The following is a 22,526-nucleotide window of genomic DNA, read 5'->3' as shown; positions in this document are numbered from 1 at the left end:
AAGAACAAAGCTGGAGGCATCCTGCTACCTGACTTCTAACTACACTCAAGGCTACAGTAATCAAAACAGCATGGTACTGGTACCAAAACAGAGATATAGACCAATGGAACAAAACAGAGGCACCGGAGGCAACATAACATACATACAACTATACAATCTTTGATAAACCCGACAAAAACAAGCAATGGGGAAAGGATTCCATGTTTAACAAATGGTGTTGGGAAAACTGGCTAGCCATGTGCAGAAAGCAGAAACTGGACCCCTTCCTGACACCTTACACTAAAATTAACTACAGATGGATTAAAGACTTAAACATAAGACCTGGCACCATAAAAACCCTAGAAGGAAATCTAGGCAAAACCATCCAGGACATAGGAGTAGGCAAGGACTTCATGAACAAAACACCAAAAGCATTGGCAACAAAAGCCAAAATAGACAAATGGGACCTAATCAAACTCCACAGCTTCTGCACGGCAAAAGAAACAGTCACTAGAGTGGATCGGCAACCAACAGAATGGGAAAAAATTTTTGCAGTTTACCTATCTGACAAAGGGCTGATATCCAGAATCTACAAAGAACTCAAACAGATTTACAGGAAAAAAACAAACAAGCCCATTCAAAAGTGGGCAAAGGATATGAACAGATACTTTACGAAAGAAGACATATATGAGGCCAACAATCATATGAAAAAATGCTCATCGTCACTGGTCATCAGAGAGATGCAAATCAAAACCACATTGAGATACCATCTCACGCCAGTTAGAATGGCGATCATTAAAAAATCTGGAGACAACAGATTCTGGAGATGATGTGGAGAAAAAGGAACACTTTTACACTGTTGGTGGGAGTGTAAATTAGTTCAACCATTGTGGAAGACAGTGTGGCAATTCCTCAAGGCCTTAGAAATACAAATTCCATTTGACCCAGCAATCCCATTACTGGGTATATATCCAAAAGACTATAAATCGTTCTACTATAATGACACATGTTCACGAATGTTCATTGCAGCACTGTTTACAATAGCAAAGACCTGGAATCAACCCAAATGCCCATTGATGATAGACTGGATTGGAAAAATGTGGCACATATACACCATGGAATATTATGCAGCAATCAGAAATGATGAGTTTGTGTCGTTTGTAGGGACATGGATGAATCTGGAAAACGTCATCCTCAGCAAACTGACACAAGAACAGAAAATGAAACACCGCATATTCTCACTCATAGGTGGGTGATGAAAAATGAGAACACATGGACACAGAAAGGGGAGTACTAAACAGTGGGGTCTATTGGGGAGAAAAGGGGAGGGCCAGTGGGAGGGGGAGATGGGGACGGATAGCCTGGGGAGAAATGCCAAATGTGGGTGAAGGGGAGAAGAAAAGCAAAGCACACTGCCACGTGTGTACCTACGCAACAGTCTTGCATGCTCTGCTCATGTACCCCAAAACCTATAATCCAATAAAAAATTTAAAAAAAAAAGTTATTTACACTAACTTTGCAATGTTTCAAGTTTGAAACTACTTCGAAAGAAAACATGAATAAAGAACCCTCTTTATTATAAGATTATGTTCTTCATTATGAATAAGTTTCACACTTGAAACTACTTCTAAAATATAATAATATAAAAATAATTTATTCATGTTTATTCATTTAAACATGAATAGAGAACCCTCTGTATAAAAAAATTTAAAAATATATATTCACATATATTCACATTTCCCTCCATTTTGGGGGGCAAAAAACAGAGAGAAATGTGAATATATGTGAATACATTTCCCTCCATTTTTTGCCCCCAGAAAATGTCAATATATGTGAATATATTTTTTTTCTTTCTGAAATTCTCTTAGAAAGAGAAAAGTCACATAATACAAAGTCTAGAGATCGTGATAAAAAGTTGACTATCAAAAGTAAATTTATGAATTAGGTAAAAACGAAACAACAAAGTGAGGAAAAGAACAGTAATTTTAAATGACAAGCAGGTTATTTCCTTAATTAGACAACCATAACCCAACAGAAAAAAGACATGAACAGCAGTTTTCAAAAATAGAAATTAAAATAGTAAATTAAAAAATATATGTTCTACTTATTTTTAAAAACCGTATTAAAACCAGAAGATAACATTTTTTTCACTTAGAATAAAATTTTAACATTTGCTAATACTCAGTAATGAAAGCAGAGAAAGACATTCATTCACTGTTAGCAAACTATAAATTAAGCAAATCTGGGTGGTTGCAGTGGCTCACACCTGTAATCCCAGCATGTTGGGAGCTGAAGGCAGGCAGATCACTTGAGGTCAGAATTTTAAGAACAGCCTGGCCAACATGGTGAAACCCCATCTCTAATAAAAATACAAAACCAGTTAAGTGTGGTGACACACACCTGTAGTCCCAGCTACTTGAAAGGCTGAGGTGGAAGAATTGCTTCAACAAGGGAGACTGAGGTTGCAGTGAACCAAGATTGCACCACTGCAGTCCAGCCTGGGCAAAAGAGCGAGACTTCGTCCAAAAATGTATATTTTTGGCAAAATAATCAAAATTCAAAATTCACATTCTCTTTTACTCAACAATTCCATTTCTAGGAATTTATCCTATGAATAAAGTATAAGTAAATACATATACTTTATAAATAAAGTTCAAAGCAGTATTTTTCATAACTGTAAACACTCATAACAATGTGAATATCTGTCAAAAGGAGATATATTAAGCAAAAGATGGTATATGCAGAAAAATTAAATACTGCATCACCATAAACAAATGAGGTAGATCTGTATGTGCTAACATAAAAATTTATCTAAGGCACATATGATAATAATGGTGAAAAGAATAGATTCAGCATAGTGACTATAGTTATTTCATTTCATTTTAAAAATAGAATATATACATGTATGTATACATATACATACTAGGAAAACACACATGCATGTTCTTGTGCATGTATGTACTAGTATATGCCATAAATATTTTTTGAAAAACTAGACAAGCAATAGTTAACAGTGTTACCACTCAGGAGAAGCATTGGAGGCTGAGGAAATTAGGAAAGTCACATCATTTCATAGCTTTCTTAACTATTTATACTTTTCACCATTTCAATTTCTCTTTTAAAATGTAATTTTTAAATGTCTATTCAAAACAAATTGCAAATTTTCTTACATAAAATTCCAGTGATTGTTTCAAATACTATTTGCGGACTTCCTTAGTTCATGCCTATATTAATTTTGAAAATAACATTACCTGGAATGATTTGACAGGGGCAGATACTTCAGTTACAGGTTCTGGTTTCGGAATGCTGTCAATCAATTCCATAATCCCTTGTAGTTTTTTATCCGAGATTCGTAAAGAAATAAGCGGTAACTTTCCAAAAATCTTGAATCTGTTTAAAAAGATAAAAATAATTATAAAGGAATTCTTATTCTGATTTGTTTACTAATTAAAAAGAAGACTCTTCTCAAACTATCTGAATCAAATGTGATTTTAAACACTAAAAATCTCTATTCCAATATCTATCTTACCTTATTAACCAGTCTCATTAGGTGGGCTAACCTCGTTATTTTTCAGAGGTTTGTTCTTTTTTTTTTTTTGAGACGGAGTTTCGCTCTTGTTACCCAGGCTGGAGTGCAATGGCGCCATCTCAGCTCACCGCAACCTCCGCTTCCTGGGTTCAGGAGATTCTCCTGCCTCAGTCTCCTGAGTACCTGAAATTACAGGCACACGCCACCACGACCAGCTAATTTTTTATATTTTTAGTAGAGACGGAGTTTCACCATGTTGACCAGGATGGTCTCGATCTCTTGACCTCATGATCCACCCGCCTCGGCCTCCCAAAGTGCTGGGATTACAGGCGCGGTGGAGGTTTGTTCTTATTTCACATAGTGTCCTTCTACTGTTTGCTGTATACAATTGACAATTACTATTTATTAAGTGTTTCTCATGTGACAGGCATTAAGAAAAGCACTTTACATGCATTATTGTAAATACTCCTCACAATCTATGAGGCAGATAACCTATTTTTACTGTTTATTCATTCATTCATTCATTCATTCATTCATTTGAGACAGAGTTTCACTCTTGTTGCCTGGGCTGGAGTGTAAAGGCACAATTACGTCTCACTGCAACCTCCACCTCCCAGGTTCAAGAGATTCTCCTGCCTCCTGCCTCAGCCTCTGACTAGCTGGGATTACAGGCATGCACCACCACACCTGGCTAATTTTGTATTTTGAGTAGAGACAGGGTTTCTTCATGTTGGCCAGGCTGGTCTCAAACTCCTGATCTCAGGTGATCCACCCACCTCAGCCTCCCAAAGTGATGGGATTAGAGGTGTGAGCCACCTCGCCCCACCCCACTCTCTATTTATTTTAAGTTCCTATATGTACACGGTTCCTACAAGAAAAATAGGGTTTGGCAGCGCAAATAGCTTGTTCACGAGAATATGTATCAAAGACCACAGAGCAAAACCACATCAGAGTGCTTTATTATTCTTTTAATTGCCTTAATAGTCTCCTCTGCTTACAGATACACGGTAAAGAATTTAAAAGAGAGGTATCAGAGAGAGAGAGAGAAAAGTTTTCACTCCTGATTTTTATCCCTGCATTTTCCCGAAAAATTATTTTTTCCATGTATACACATTGATTACTAATGTTATCATTCTAAAAATGTACTGGAGTCCTACAGAAAATCACAAGCTTTCTTTTATTTCCAATAGCGTAAATATTTGTAATTAATCACAAACATAGTAGTTTAACTTTGTTAAACATTATGAATCGGTTCACATAATGCACTTAAACTTATTTTCACTTTCTCGAAAAATCTGCAAGTTGTGCCATCTAAAAAAGCTGGGTACCAACATAGTACCTACCAAACAGCAAGCATCCTTTTATTTGCCTTCAACTTAATGCAGCTCAGCCTTCAAGGGAATGTCCCTGACACTTGTGGAATTCCAGGATTTGACATAATATCACATCCACTTTTGGATGTGATATTATGTCACAACGTATCATAAAATAGAAACCAAAAACTGCTCAGATTTCATCTTTCTAAGTCACTGTCATTTCTGGCCTATGGGTATTTTAATTATAATAACTTAAAAGCTCATCCCAATCTATAACCATTATCAATATACAGAGATTTATTATATTATAGATACTATTATAATCAGCTATTTTAATTCCTGCTATGCTATACATATTCCCTGTATCACAAGATATAAACTCTTCCTAATCACATACTAAGAGAGCAAGTCCTAACAGAGCAAAATAAAACTATAAAACTTGCCCTTTTCCTCCCTCAGAGAAATACCACCTACATTTTCTGGTACAAGATGATAGCATACTTACCAAGAAGAAGAAAAACATTTAAACTATGCTTAAAAAAAAAATCAACTCATAATCATATGCTTATAACAAGAAATCACACAGGTCTTTAATCTTTATCACAGAATGAAAAACTATAAGAAATAGTAGAAAAGAGTAAACAGCAGGACATAATTAGGGAGGCATGAAAAGACTAAAGTCTTTTTCCTAAAATCAAACCATATCTCAAACTGGATTAGAAAAAAAAAAAACAAGAGAACACATTTGCTTTCCTTCTGTCTCTTACACCAAATTCTAGGCATTCCTCTGCCTCAAGACTCTCTCAGTGCATGTTTCAATTTTCTAACATACTCTAGTAGAGTAAGATTTAGGGCGCTGGACAATGTTTGCTAGTAAACAGAGTCACTATGAGGTAAAGGTCAACAAAAAAGGGTGTGAGTCTCTCTCTTGTTAAGTACAGTAGTATTAAATACAATATCCACACCATGTACCATATCAGAAAAGGTCAGGGTCTCTCTAATTCCCTCTATTCTTCCTCATACCCTTTAACTAGGCATGAAGGCTTCTCTTGTTGCCTTGCTAGTAGCAACTCTCCTGGAAGTGTTTGGTAGACGATAGATGAGACAGCCTTTGGTTAAATTTTAAAATAGATCTGTGCCTAAGGTTTGAATATTTGTAAGAAAGGAAACAAAAGGTGCTTTATAAGGAAGAAGTTAAATGGCTACTACAGTCTAAAACTATTTAGAAATAAATCATCTAAATGGCCCAGTCGAGTTCAACAGACTTCTCTACTTAGAATCTCAGGCACATAGCTTCTGCTAACAATAAAATATAATAATCCTAGTAAACATACACACATGGACAAACATAAAACAAATGTCACTAAAATTTGGTTTATAACTCTACTATTTATTTTCTACATAAGTTAAAAGACAAATGCATAAAACAAAATTCTTTGCTAATGGGTACAGAATATATAAAAATATAATCTGGGACATTAGTAATATAAACCGGAGGGGGCCAAACAGAAAACAAGAAAAGTTTTTTGCATGCAATTGAAGCTAACTTGGTATCAATTTTATTTTTGTCACCCAGGCTGGAATGCAGTGACATAATCATGATCCACTGTAGCCTCGACCTCCTGGGATTAAGCTATCCTCCCACCATGACTTCCCAAGTAGCTAGGACTACAAGCATGCACCATTATGCCCAGCTAATTTTATTTAATCATTTATTTACCTACTGTAGAGACAGGGTCTTACTATGTTTCCCAGTCTGGTCGCAAACTCCTGGCCTCAAGCAATCCTACTGTCTCGGCCTCTCAAAGTGGTAGGATTACAGGCATAAGCCTATGTGACCTGCCTCAATCTTAAATAGACTACTATAGCCTGGGTAACACAGCAAGACCCCATCTCTACAAAAAAATTTAAAAATTAGCTGAGTATAGTGGTGTGTGCCTCAGGTCCCAGCTACTGAGGAGGACACGGCAGGAGGATCACTTGAACACAGGAGTTCAAGGTTGCAGTGAGCTACAATCAAAACACTGTATTCCAGCCTAGGTGACAGAGCAAGACCCTGTCTAAAAAAATAAAGAAATAATAAATAAATATTTATAACTTGAGGATATTATACATAATCTCCATAGTAACCACAAAGAAAACATTTGAAGAATATACAAAACTGGAAATGAGATGGGAATGAAAGCATGTCCCACACAAAAATCCACTACACACAAAGGGCAGTCTTAAAGGAGGAAATGAGGGATTTTAAAAAGCTGTAATACATACAGAAAGCAAATAACAATATGACAAAAGTAAGTCCTCCCCATTTGTATTTACTTTAAATGTAAATGGTTTTTCTCAATTAAAAACTTAAAGTGACAAAATGGATTTAAAAAAACAGGATACAACTACGTATTGTCTACAAGAAATCACATTAGATCATAGAAAACACACAAGATAAAAGTTAAACAAATGAAAAAAGATATTCTATGCAAATAATCACCAAAAGAGAGCAGGGATGCCTATAACAAAAACAGCCAAAATAAGACTGCAAGTCAAAAGGTGTTACAAGCAATAAAGAAGGACATTATATAATGATAATGAAATTATAACTTCACCAAGGAGACATAACAATTATAAACATGTATGTGCCAAACATCAGAGTTCATATATAAAGTAAGCACTGACAGAATTAAAGGGAAGAAACAGTTCCATGACAATAATAGGAGACTTCAATATCTCACTGTCTATACTGAATCGAACAACCAGGCAGTAGATTTATAAGAAAACAGGGGACTAGAACAATAAAATTGACCTACTGGGCCAAAATGGCATATACAAAACACTCCATCCAGCAAAACAGACATTTTTCTCAAGTGCATATGGAACATTCTCCAGAACAGATTATACATCAGGTAACAAAACAAGTGTCAAGAAAAGTTTAAAAAGTGAAATCATAAAAAGTATCTTTTCCAATAATAATGGAATGAGTCTAGAACGCAAGAGTAGAAGGAAATATGTTAAAGTCACAAGTATGTAGAAAATTTAAAACAGATGGTTAAACAAGAAATTAGATCAAAGAATCACAAGGGAAATTAGAAAATAATTCAAGACAAATGAGAATGAAAACACAACATACAAAAATTCATAAGTTGCAGCAAAAGTCTGCCGAAGGGGGACTTAACAGCTGTAAACACCTATATTAATAAAGAAAGACCTACAATCAAAAGCCTAACTTTATACCTTAAAGAACTAGAAAAAGAACAGCAAACTTTTTTTGCTGGTTTGAAAGCAGAAGTAAATAAAATACAGAAAAACAATAGAGAAAGAAACAAAAATGAGAGTTGATTCTTCAAAATGATCAATGAGATTGATAAACCTTTAGTTAGACTGAGAAAAAAAGAGAAGACTCAAATCAGAAATCAAAGTGGTAACATTATAACTCATTTTATGAAATAAAAAGGGCTGTAAGACAAAGACTATTATAAACAATTTTACACCAACAAATTGGATAATCTAAATGAAACAAATTCTAAGAAACACAAATCTACCAACAGTGAATTATGAAGAAACAGAAAATCTGGATTAACTATTATGATGACTGAATCAGTAATCAAAAACTTCCCAACGAAGAAAACTCCCACGATCTGGTAGCTTCAATAGTGAATTCTACCAAATAATCAAAAACTGAAGAGGAAGGAATACTTCCTAATTCATTCTATAAAGACAGCATTACCCTGATACCAAAGCCAGACAAAGATACTAGAAGGAATCTGCAGTCCAAGTAACCCAAAAAATATTAATGTACAACTCCTCAACAAAAGCACAAGCAAACCTAAATCAATAGCCCATTAAATGGTTTATATATCATTTATTCTTGGAATTGATTTATTCCTGGAATAAGAAGATTGATTCCTGGAATAAAAGGGGTTTTCTTGCTGGACTCAAGAAAGATGATTTAATATACAGAGCGCAATCAATGTAATATACCACATTAACAGAATAAAGGAAAAAAATAATCATCTTGATCATTTTTCACATGATCACACAATCATCTCAAAGCAGAGAAAGCATTTGAAAAAATTCAACACAGTTTCATAATAAAAAGTTACCAAACTAGGAAAAGAAGGAAACTACCTTAACATAATAAACAGCTAACATCATACTCAATAGCGAAATACTGAAAGCTTTTCCTCTGGGCTCAGGATTAAGGTGAGAATGCTCACCTAAACCATTTCTATTCAAGAGATGGTTAAAAAATGGGTTTAAAAAAGGGTTAAAAAATGGGTTTAAAAAAGGGTTAAAAAATGGGTTAAAAAAAGGGTTAAAAAATTCTAGACAGACCAATTAGGCAAGAAAGAGAAAGAAAAGGCACCCAAATCAGAAAGGGAAAAAAATTATCTCCACACACAGATGATATGATCTTCTATGCAGAAAATCTTAAATCTGTTAGAACTTTAGAATCTTTTAAAACTTAGAATTGTAAACAAATTCACAAAGTTGCAGGAGATAAAAATCAGTTAAGTTCCCATACACTAACAAACAAACCGAAAAAAATTTTTTAATCCATATACAATAGCATGAAAAAGAACAAACTTAACAAATATGGTAAAAGACTTTAGCATTGACACCTAGAAAATGCTGCTGAAATCAAAGAAGACACAAATAAATAGACATTCCATGTTCATGGACTGTAACAGTCAATATTATTAAGATGTCAATACTATACAAATGGATCTACAGATTTGATACAATCTTTATCAAAATCTCTATAACAATTTTACAACTCCATCTTAAGATTCATATGGATGAATGGCTTGGCTTTTTCAAGCCAAGACAATCTTGAAAAAGAACAGAGTTAAATAACTCACATCTCCTGATTTCAAAACTTCTTACAAAGCTACAGTAATCTAAATAATGTGGTACAGGAAAATAAAGACATAGAGACTAATGGAATAAAACAGAATGCCCAAAAATAAGCTGTTGCATGTATGTACAAATGATTTTCAACTATGGTACCAAGGCCATTCAATGAGAAAAGGACAGTCTCTCAGCTACCCAGGAGGCTAAGGCAGAAGAATTGCTTGATCTCGGAGGCAGAGGCTGCAGTGAGCTGAGACTGCACCGCTGCACTCCAGCCTGGGCAACGGAGCTAGATTCTACCTCAAAAAAACAAACAAAAAAAAACCTCTAGCAACAAGAAAAAAATAACCAGATTAAAAGATGGGCAAAGATCTTGAGAATGCATTTCTCCAAATAAATATATAAATGGCCAATAAGTAAAAGAACAGATGTTCAACATCACTACGCATTAGAAAAATGACATCACACCTGGGAGCAGTGGCTCATGCCTATAATCTCAGCACTTTGGGAGGCCCAGGCTGGTAGATCACCTGAGGCTAGGAGTTCAAGACCAGCCTGGACAAAATAGTGAAACTGTATCTCTACTAAAAATACAAAAATTAGCCGGGTATGGTGGTGGGCACCTGTAATCCCAGCTACTCAGGAGGCTGAGGCAGGAGAATCACTTGAACCTGGGAGGTGGAGGTTTCAATGAGCTGAGATCATACCGTTGCACTCCAGCCTGGGTGACAAGAGCTAAAATCTGTATCAAAAAAAAAAAAAGAAAGAAAAAGAAAAATGACATCACTTCACACTTATTAGGATCACTATTAAAATTAAAAAAAAAAAAAAAACAGAAAATAACAAGTGTTATAGAGGCAGAGGAAGAATTGAAGCCCTTGTGCTGGTAGGAAAGTAAAATGGTGCAACTGCTATAAAAAACAGCACAGCACTCCTCTAAAACTTAAACGCTGAATTACATACAATATGATCTAGCAATTCTACTTGAGTATATACCCAAAAATACTGAAATCAGGGACTTAGGCAGATATTTGTACACAGCAGCATTATTACAAGAGCCAAACAGCATTAACAACACAAACATCCACTGAAGGATGAATAAGTAAAATCTAATATATACATACAAGAATTATTAATCAGCCTTAATGGAATTCTGACATAAGCTCCAACATGGATGAATCTTGAAGACATTATGCTAAGTGAAGAAACCCAGGCACAAAAAAATCTACTTTTCTATGCTTCCACTTACATGAGGTACCTAAAGTAGTCAAATTCATAAAGGCAGAAGATATAATGGTTGTTGTCAGGGGCTGGGTGCAGGATGAAATAGGGTATTATTGTTTAATTGGGTATATAGTTTCAGTTTGGAAGAGAAACAGTTCTGGAAATGAATGGTGCTGATGGCGGCACAACAACACGAATGAACCTAATGACAATAAACTATACTCTTAAAAAACGGTCAAAACGGTCAATTTTATACAGATATTACACATACACAAGAAAGAGTCAATTAAGTATGGTATTTCCCTAGCTACAGAATCACCCAGAAAGTTCACAATCACATGAAACACACAATACATACTTGGGCATCCTTACATCCATGAAAACCATGGCCTTAGACAGTTCCAAATTGAAGTGCATGGGTACCAAAATATGCTGGGTAGACACATTGAGTTTTCGTGCTTCTCTCCAATTGTCACCTAAGTAGAGAAAATGGTTCATGTTTAACATAACTATAATAGGAATAACACACCAAACCTAAAATCACTATTAATACTTCATAATCACACATTCCATTATACGAGAAAATCCCTACATATCTAGGTCATCTTAATATCACATTCCCAGTTACATACAATCAGTAGGTTATCGAATCTACTGTACATTCACTGACTATCACTACACCAACCACATACCTTACCCAAAAAAGTAACATGGCAGTAAGGCAATAATACAAAAGGTAATTTAAAATGAGGTTCTTTAACAGTAACTAATAAAAGCTACCATTTATTCAAGATTTATAATTTCTACTCTTCTAGGTAATGTCTAAACGTTAATTCTCAAAATGATGTATAATAATCCCACTTTAGAAAACTGACACTCAAAACAATTTATAACTTGCCTATGATGAATCTGCTAGTGACAAAACTGAAGTTTACATCGAGGTCTACTAACATGTGACAACCTCCCACCCCCACTTACCCCCCTACCCCCGGCAACACTTACTGCAGAGTTACAAGCCTAAATGTTCCATAAGGGAATGGCTAAATAACTGAGAGCACAGCCATAGAACACAATACAGACAATAAAAAACATGAGTTCGAGTGTCCAAAATAATACTGGTAAAAGAAAAAATATCTGGATATAAAACTATGAATCGTGTAAAAAAAAATACATTCACAAATACCTCTAATAAAAATACCATACAAGCACATCTCATATATTCACAGGCACGTACACTGAAAAACACACTAAAAGGATATGCTACAAAATATCAACAGTGTTCTTGCCTAAGCAATTAAGATAAAGGTTTATCCTTTTGGTTTCTGAATTGTTCAGATTTTCTAAAATAGGTTTAATCAGAAAGAAGTAACTTCAAAAATTCCTAACAAGATTAATGGAATCTCAGTAATTATAATGCATTTTCATATATACTATCTCATTTGCACCTAATCATTCTGTGAGTCAGATGAAATCCCAGGCAAGGAAAACCAAACCCAATAACTTATTTCCTGAAAAAGAATCAGTGGACTTCTAAAAATAACATACTTTCCCCACCCACTATACCTTTGGGTTTTCTTCACCACAATTAGAATATGGTAAAAATAGAAACTACGTTCACTATTCTGAAGCAAATATAATTAAATAAATAAAATGTTTCACTCCGATACAAATTAACAATTTTGACAACAACTACTTTGGCTTCTGATTGTTTCTCCTTCTATTGGTTAGTTCGGGTAATTAAAATCTGACCACATACAAACATACAGATCTTTACATATAGATCTCTTCGACAGATTAAACTTTACTGAATTATCTGTATGTTCACTAACACTCTAGGGATTCAAAAGCAGTATGACAAAACAAAAAGAAAACCGAATGGGTCTGGGGTCTCTCTCTACTTAAATGGCTCTTGTCTAGTGAATTTCTGGCTTTGACTTCATCCTAAAAACTAGCTCTAAATCAGAGATTTAGACTGATCGGTATACCACAGTGAATGAGATAGGTATGCCTAGGAAAGTGACCCTAGTCAGTCTTTTGCATGGCTGTCTATGCTGTCAGAGCCCCTAGGCTGCTTACTTCTGGCCCTGAGCAACGCCTCCTGGTTATCCAACTATGTAGTAATACCAGTATCATTTTCAATATCGGCCAACTTTGTTCAAAGGCTAGAAAACACTACAGTAGTGTTTTCTAGATCACTATTTCTAAACCTACTGAGATTTGCTGTGAGGGACCAGCCATACACCGTAGGATGCTTAGTAGTATCCCACGCCTTCACCCACTAGGTGCTAGGAGTACCACTCATGCTCTGTGACAACCAAAAATGTCTCCAGATATTGACCAATGTCTCTTGAGGAGGCAAAACTGTTCCTGGTGGAGAACCACTAGACGATATTTACCATCATTTCTAATTCAAAAATATAGAAGTTCTAACACATTTAAAAGGAAGGTCTTCAAAGTGTCTACAAACCTAATTAATTACTTCAACAAAATCAATCAACAAATAATGCATTTTACACTCACCAACTCTACTGTAAAGCAGCTGTATGCTTGTAAGCTGAACATCAAAGGAATCATAAGCTATATCCATTATCTCTTCAAGATTGGCCTCACCTTGCTTCACATCTGGTAATTCGGAACGACTTTTACTTGTCACCTTCAAGTTAATTTTAATAGTTTAGACTATGCGAAATACTTCAAAATGTAAGTATTAAGTTTTTAACTTTTAGACCTATAATACAAAATGTTAGTAGGAGAGGATAAACTCACAAGTAAGCGTACATAATAAGAATATCAGAAAGGTCCTCATCCATGAGATATATAGTAAGAAGGCCAGAGATAAATTTTATAAATTAGGATATATTTCCCATTTACTTACATTAAAAGAAAGAAACCAAGATGGTCCTGAAGAATAATACGTCTACAAATTTTTTAAATGTGATAAGAGGCCTTCTCATTAAGAGTAAGATCAAGAGACAAATTTAGCTTTTAAAATGTTTCTATGGCATGATGACAAATACTGATACAGCTTTATAACAAGAAGGAAGAGTCCAGAATTAAATAGGATAGCTGAATTTTAGTTCCAACTCTGTCATTTATGCAATACCAGGCAAGTTATATTTGTATCTCTCCCTTCTTGGCATACTGTGAGAGGTACTTAAACATCCTGGAGATGACTCCACAACAGTACATAAAGATCTTACTCATAAAAATACATGTGTGCACAAGTATATATTTTTACATTTTTTTCCCCACTATATAGCTCATGTGAAGTAAACACTCAAAAAATTATTAGCTCTGTTTGAAAGGTAATAAATTTTAGATAACAGGTTAAGCAAATTGCCTAAAGTCACAAAATTAGACATCCTTACTCCTAACCTCATGCTCTTTCTATTATACCACACTGCCCTTGAAACAACTGAATAAAATTCAAATGTGAATAATAAGCTATATACATTTTATGATAAATACATACCCAGTGGGTGTTTACATAATTAACAAATGCAGAATTTTTAAAAATAGGATAAGCGAAGATGTCAGTATCAAGGACAGGCGTGTATGTGTTAGGTGGCCAGGAAAAGCAATCTAATATTGTCAACCTCTCTCAGTTCTTTAAATTGTTATAGATATTCCTCTATATTTAATGATTTACAACAATGCTGTCCAATAGAACTTCTACAAGGATGGAAATGTTCTATATCAATGCTGTCAAATACAGGCCTGCATGGTGGCTCATGCCTGTAATCACAGCACTTTGGGAGACGAACGCCAGCGGATCACATGAAGTCACAAGCTCAAGACCAGCCTGACCAACATGGCGAAACCCCATCTCTACTAAAAATACAAAAACTGGCTGGGCGTGGTGGCACATGCCTGAAATCCCAGCTACTTGGAGGCTGAGGCACGAGAATCACTTGAACTTGGGAGGCAGAGGTTGCAGTGGGTTGAAATCAACCCACTGTATTACAGCCTGGACAACAGAATGACACTATGTCTCAAATACAAAATAAAAATACAGTAGCCACTTCTGACTATTAAACTCTGAAATGTGGCTAATGCCACTAAGAAACTAAATTTTAATTTTATTTCATTCTAATTAATTCAAATAACCACATGTGGTTGGCTAGTGGGTACTACAGTCAAGAGTCCAGATTCTGGAATACAGCAAAAACATTTATTCTCTACTGAAAATTTGGAAAGAAAAAAGTACATAATTAGAAAAAAAGGGAAATGACTTAGGTAAACAGAAGATCATCTCTCAATTTAGAATTATTTAATACAAATACTAAAATATCAATACAGTTTTATACGCAAAAAAATTTCAGAAAGATGAAGACATATTTGTTTCCGGAATTCTCTCTCATTCTATGTACTTTACATGATCAAGTAACAGATTTAAGTTGAAAAAGAAAGACGCTTCTCAAGTACAACTCTCAAATTCTATAAATATAAATCTTAGGCCAGGCACGGTGGCTCATGCCAGTAATCCCAGCACTTACGGAGGCCAATGCAAGCGGATCACTTGAGTACAGGAGTTCGAGACTAGCCTGAGCAACATAGTAAAATCACATCTCTACTAAAAATACAAAAATTAGCCCGGTATGGTGGCAAGTACCTGTAGTCCCAGCTACTCAGGACGCTGAGATCCAACAATCACTTGAACCCAGGAGGCAGAGGTTGCAGTAAGCCAAGGTTGCAGCACTGCATTCCAGCCTGGGTAACAGAGTGAGACTCTGTCTCCAATCAATCAATCAGTCTTAGATTCAAACCTGAACTGCAGAGTTTAGTCATTTTGTTTTCAGAAGTACAGGAATACTGCCTAATTGAGACTTCACTTTATTTATTAGAAAGGAAGATTTCTCAAACCTTACTTGTCTACCATAAATCTAGGGAAAAAAGCAATAAATCAAACTAGACAAAACAAACTACATCTTAAACAAAGAAACACCCTAAATGCTGTATCATAAGTCAAATATTATTAGTATATACCTTTAGATGACCAAGATCCAAAAGAAGCAGATTTGATGTAGGACTAAAAATTCCATCTTGTGGGACAATAATATAGGAAGCCTTCAAATTAATTTTGAGATCAAGAACTTTCTGTGTTTCAATAATATACAGTAGACCTGCAAAAAATTTACATCTTTGCAATGCATACTTTTCACAAATTACTCAAGAAATAGAGAACCACTAAATATATGAACTGATAAAACAATCTTAATGTGAAATAAGTATTAACTTTAAAATGAACTCAGCAAAATACTTCCAACATAAAATTTAAAATATTTGCCCAATGTATGCACTCCTAATTAAATATAACAGCGTATAAAATTGGACGATTCCTCAAAAAAAATTTTTTAACTTATAAATTCAATTTTGGTAAAATTGGAAAGAAAGACACAGACCAAAAAAAAAGTTTAAGTGGCACAAAACATTCACAACAACTCTTAGAATCTACATAGATACTTCTCAATTCATAAACTTCATATAGCTACATTTACCATACAGAATAATAATAATTAATCTTAATACTATTTTGAGAATATAAAAAATCCTGGATTATTAAATCATCTTCAATAAAATCATACGTAAACCAGAAAAGGCAACAAACCAGTTTCCCATTCCTTAGTTCCTTCATTCACTTCGAGTTTTTTAGTCTAATAAATTTACCTCATTAACTTGCATGTGATTAATATACCAAATTAATCTAGTTTATGTCCCTAAGTTCAGCATCAGCTTTTAAATGTAAACAAATTGTTTCATATGAGATGAGAACATTTTCTTGAAGAAAAAATTATATGAGTAGCCATCAAATCAGCTTGAGTAAAGATACTTAACTTTCAAATTTTAAGAAGATCTGACAGTCAAACAAAAAGGCACATTTTCACACGCACACACACACACATACACACACACAGACATACGTAGGCAGGTCAGTATATTTTAATATAACCTTTAAAGTTAAGAATTTATTATTAGGGAATACGTGTTCAAATTAAAGAATATGTAAAAAAATTTAATGTACTTAAATTAAAATTACAAATAAAATATATATACAATTTTAAAGCTTAAAAGCAGACACTGAGCAGGTGTCAAGTGCCAACACATAATCAGCTAGATATATAAGCCAACAGAGAAAAGAATAAAATATCTTCTGTTTTAAATAGAAAATAAATAACCTAAGTCTGTGCTACCGTTTAGTATTTCACCCCTCCAAAACTCATGTTGACATCTGATTTTTAATGTTGGACGTGGGACCCTAACAAGAGGTGTCTGGGTCATGGGGGCAGAGTCCTCACAAATGGCTTGGTATTGTCCTCATGGTAATGAGTGAGTTCTCGTTTTATAAGTTAGATTTTGTTGTTTAAAAGAGCCTGGCACCTCCTTCCTTTCTCTTGCCATGTGATCTCTGCACACGTTAGCTCCCCATCCCTTTCTGCCATGAGTGCAAGTATCCTGAAACCCTCACCAAAAGCAGATGTTGGCGTCATGCTTCTTGTAGAGCCTGCAGAACCATGAAGCAAATAAACCTCTTTTCTTTACAAATTATACTGCCTCCAGTATTCTTTTATAAAAATAACACAAATGAATTATGTCTGAGACAGCTCTTCCTTGAAATATGAGAAACTGTTATCAAAACTGTGTCATCTTTAAGGGATTCCAATGGCCTTGCCCAGGTATCCCAAGCAAGACTCTAGAGGAAAAAAAAACCTCGGCATTTCCCATAGCCTGAAAGAAAAAAATTCAATATCTTAAAATGAGGATGGGAGGTGAGGTGAGATAGAGGTTTGAGAACAGATGGACAGATCATCAAAAATTCTGAAGATAATCCAATTAGCCTGAAACTGAAGAGCAGAACTGACTCAAACAGTTATTCATTCTTTTTCTCCAAATGATATGGATTCAAACACAGCTGACATGATTTTACTAAAGTAACAAGAAACCTCCAGAAAGGTCAATCTGACATTCAAGATTCTCCAGAGTCTACCTGCTAAGCATTTCTCTACCTTCATTTCCATCTCTAGTCTAAGGATTCCTCACATATTCTGGCCTCTACAAATCTCAGTTTTGGTACTCCTTGGAAGTTCTACCATAAGCCTCAGTTTCAACAAAGCCTTTCTTGATGCCAGGGCACAATGATTTAAGTTGTTTTTAATGGAAGGGAGTGGGGAGTATTTTACTCTGAATTTAAGTTTATTGGGTCTCTCCCCAATTTTCCATTGCACTTACAACAAATCTTAACTGCTTAATATGACTTTCATGTTTCCATAATTAAGAGTATGCACCCTTAACATCCCTCCACTCTCCTCTCACTACATTAGAACCCAAAAAAACTCAGCTTTCTACAACTTCCAAATTCACCCAGTTGTTTGCTAAGTTAAGCTCTTCACAGTTGACCAACATCTTGAAGGTTCTTTCTTATACAGTGTGGATCCTACATATAATAGATATCTGGTCTTAATGTTAAATTTTCAGAGATCTTCTCTGACACCACCACCAACTAAATTGGAGAATGTATCATTTTCATTTCCTTCATGGCATTTGGGCTGATTATAGAAATCGCTTCCTCACTCAGCTCTAAATTCACCCACTTGTCTGCTCTGTGAAAATAGATCTGAGCTCTTTAAATGATTTTCCTTTGCCAACTAGCACTGAAGTAGATAAAGAACACAGGAGAGACACTGCAAGAGAAAAGAATTTTGCTTCCTGGTTCCAGTATACTCGCTTAGCAATATCTTGCAACACTGTGCCTTTCTCCAACACAACGCATGCCATGCACAAGGGCTGACAGCCCTCAAAAGCCAGTATTCTGCCCCTAGAGCCCTCCGCAGGTGGTTTCACAGCAGAACAAGTACAGTGAGACATGGCCCCATGAATATTTTTCCTTTTCACCTCAGAGGGTGGATTTCCAGAAACTTTTAGAGAGCAGATTACCAGCAATGTCTTTTCTGCCATTCAATGACTCACAGAGGTTCCTTCTCCAACAAGGTTCTTCAATTCTCAGGGAAGAGAGAGACCTCTTCCTAGGAAATGCTATCTCAATTCTATACTCCTTATAACCACTCTTCTTAAATACATGTAATTTTGGAGACAGCACCTCACTCTGTCACTTAGGTTATAATGTAGGAGTTGCTATCACAGCTCACTGCAGCCTCCTGGGCTCAAGCGATCCTCCAGTCTCAATATGCCAAGTAGCTGGGACGATAGGTACATGCCAGCAAACCTGACTAATTTTGTAATTTTCTTGAAGGACAGAGTCTCACTATGTTGTCCAGGCTGATCAACTCCTAACCTTAAGTGTTGCTCCCCTCTTGGCCACCAAAAGCTCTGGGATTACAAGTATAAGCCACTGTGCCCTGGCCTCTTGTTATATTCTTTGAAATTACTCTTTGGAGTAACAAAACAATACCTCATTACAGTTAATAATTCATTATATTAAATTTACCTATCAAAATCACTGTGCGGTTTTTCTCCCCTGATTAGACCCATACAGCATTAATCAAAATTTTCCAGTAGATTGCTCTTAGTTCCATATTTGTCCTATCCTTAAGAGCATAACAACCATCAATAGGCGAAAACTACATCCATTCTGAGCATTGCCACACTCCCTAAAACCTACCACATTGTCTGACATATAGATTAGGCTCTTGATACACATTTAAATGAGAAAATAAATGAAATAACTAAAGTCCTATCAGAGAACCTTGTACTCTGAAAGAAGAGTTTTAGCAAATGACCACATCTGTTTTCCTGCCAGAGACAAAGGATAACTAGTTGAGCAGGTCCTGTAAGTTCATGCCATACTTGACAACAAAAAGATCTGCAAGATCTTGAGTTCCTAGAAAGGAGGGGGAAAATAACAAGCTGAGCATCCCTAACCTGAAAATCCAAAATCAAAATGTTCTAAGATCTAAAACTTTTTCAGCACCACAATAATATGATGCAACCGGGCATGGGAGAGATCTTGCCTGTAATCCCAGTACTTTGGGAAGCCAACAGAGGTAGATGACCTGAGGACATCAGTTCGAGACCAGACTGCCCATCATGGCGATCATGGTGATCCCATCTCTACTAAATATACAAAAATTAGCCAGGCGTGGTGCTGCACCCCTGTAATCCCAGCTATTCAGAAGGCTGAGGCACAAGAATTGCTTGAACCTGGGAGGCAGAGGTTGCAGTGAGCCGAGATTGTGCCACTGTACTCAGCCAGGGCGACACAGTAAGACTCTGTCTCAAAAAAATAAAAAACTGATTTGCTATTTACAAGGGAAGTATATAAATGAACTTCCAGGCCAGGCACAGTGGCTCACGCCTGTAATTCTAGCACATTGGAAGGCCGAGGCGGGTGGATCACCTGAGGTCAGGAGTTCAAGACCAGCCTGGCCAACATGGTGAAACCCCATCTCTACTAAAATTTTTTTTAAAAAGGGTGTGGTGGTGGGTGCCTGTAATCCCAGCTACTTGGGAGGCTGAGGCAGAAGAATCCCTTGAACCCAGGAGGTCGAGGTTGCAGTGAGCTGAGATGACGCCACTGCACTTCAGCCTGGGCAACACAGTGAGACTCCATCTCAAAACAAAAACAAAAACAAATGAACTTCAAACAGAACGAAAATAAAATCAGATAAAAAGTGTAAGCTATAAGAGAAATCAAGAGCAAAGAAGGTAGTAAATGCATAAGTAATTCTAAATTACCATGAACTACATACATAAAGTCCCATAAAGTTTTTTTAAGTAAAAAAATAGTATACAGGGTTGGTATATAAAGTTCAAGTATATTAAAGTCCATATAATCACCAGGACAGTATTTAATTTTTCATTAAATTTATATTTTTACAAAAATAAATTTCTAAAATTTCTAAATTACTATAATTTCTAAAATAAAAAGACATAGAAAATATTTAACTTCTTGATAATAGATTGTAGGAAAGGGGCAAGGAAGGTATCCTAGAATTTAGCCAAAGGAAAGCCAAATTGAAAAGCACAAAATAAGATGTTAGACATAAGCCTAGATAAATTAATTAATGCAAACAGGAGACATAAATAAAAAAAAGATCATAAATCTAGATTGGAAAAAATCCTATTACATGTTGTTGACATGACACATCTGAAAACATATATGGAAAAAGTAAGAATATGACAAAAAACATATACCAGGCAAATTCTAACCAAAATAAACCTTGTACTTCATACTGATATCAGACCAAAAATGAAATAAAATTTTAAAAGTACAAAGGGAATAATAAAAGTATTAAAAATATAGGTGGCCAACTTTATACAGATAAAATATTTGGTTTATAGGAGGAAAAATAATTTATTCCTGCATGTACTTAAAGACAGCCTTAAAATTTACTTATTTATTTATTTATTTATGAGGCAGAGTCTCGCTCTGTTGCTCAGGCTGGAGTGCGGTGGCACCATCTCAGTTCACTGCAACTTCTGCCTTCTGGGTTCAAGCAGTTCTTCTGCCTCATCCTCCCAAGTGGCTGGGATTACAGGCACCCACCACCACGCCTGGCTAATTTTTGCATTTTTAGTAAATACGGGGTTTTGCCGTGTTGCCCAAGCTGGTCTCAAACTCCTGACCTCAGGCGATCCACCCGCCTCGGCCTCCCAAAGTGCTAGGATTATAGGCGCGTGCCACCGTGCCCAGTCAAAATTATTTTTTTAAACAAACTGACAGATCTATTAGCAATAAAACATCTACATTGATAATGAGGCATTTTTCATGTATTTCTCTTAATAACTGTCATAACAGTCATGAAACGAGAAAAAAAAATCCAGTAAGTATACAAAAAATTTGAAGTACATGATTTACAATCAATACCTAATGAAAAGGTATAGATATGAAAAAGACAGGCTTTTTAGCATATAAGGAACATTTTTTTAAATATCATATATTGAGGCAGAAAACAAGTCCCAACCAATTACAAAGCATTAAAATCATACAGATAATCTCTATGGTCAACTATTCAATCAAAAAGTTCAATCTGTAATCTTAAACTTTCCTACAAAGAAATCCCCAATACCAAATGGTTTTACCGTTAAGCTCTGCCAAATATTTAAGAAAGAAATAATAACTGAACTTATTCAAACTCTCCTAGAGAATAAAAAAGGCTAAAACTTGTTTTTTTCCATGAGGCTAATGTATCAAAATCTGGAATGCATTCTAAGAAAGGAAATTAAGAGGCTACTTTTTGTCATAAATACAGATCCAAGAGTCCTAAGCAAAATTTTGCAATTAATTTGAATGTGGTTACTAGGTATAAACTTTCTGAGTGTAAAAAATGATTATTGTTTTATCTGCCTTTAAACATAAAAGTACTAAATTGGTTTCTGTTAAACTATAACCAGTCTAGAAATATGATACATTTAAAATAAACTTTAATAAAAACATTTTACCATAAATAAGAGTTTAATATAGGATACAGTATTTAATTCACCAATATCAACATGGGCATTTACCTGTTGCTGTCTTATTGCGAAATTCTTCAAGTTTTGTCAAAGTTGCTGAAGTGAGCTGTGCTAGATGTACCTCTTTTGGAGGTCTGAAGAATTCCACTATACTATTCACTGTCCTCTGTTAAAATAAACATCATTAACACAAAATCAAAGCAAACCAAATTTTATTGAAACTT

The 22,526-nt window shown here is 35.3% G+C and overlaps 1 protein-coding gene across 7 annotated transcripts in view; it reads right to left on the bottom strand.

Moving 5' to 3' along the window:
* The window catches only part of LOC144581922 (intermembrane lipid transfer protein VPS13A), a 237,895-nt gene that overhangs the window by 158,177 nt on the left and 57,192 nt on the right, over positions 1–22,526 (bottom strand). For all 7 annotated transcript variants that reach the window (XR_013533366.1, XM_078367850.1, XM_078367836.1 and 4 more), the window contains 5 exons: positions 22,354–22,468; positions 15,880–16,016; positions 13,414–13,546; positions 11,252–11,369; positions 3,231–3,369 (listed from right to left, as the gene is read on the bottom strand). Coding sequence is in view for 6 of the 7 variants with exons in the window: in XM_078367850.1 (XP_078223976.1) it covers positions 3,231–3,369; positions 11,252–11,369; positions 13,414–13,546; positions 15,880–16,016; positions 22,354–22,468 (642 nt within the window). In the remaining variant the exon portion in view is untranslated. The remainder of the gene's footprint in view (positions 1–3,230; positions 3,370–11,251; positions 11,370–13,413; positions 13,547–15,879; positions 16,017–22,353; positions 22,469–22,526) is intronic.

Source organism: Callithrix jacchus, chromosome 1, assembly GCF_049354715.1.
Source record: "Callithrix jacchus isolate 240 chromosome 1, calJac240_pri, whole genome shotgun sequence".
Taxonomy (NCBI): Eukaryota; Metazoa; Chordata; class Mammalia; order Primates; family Cebidae; genus Callithrix; species Callithrix jacchus.
Note: the sequence above shows the minus strand (reverse complement) of the source record. Positions and strands in the feature narration are given on the sequence as shown.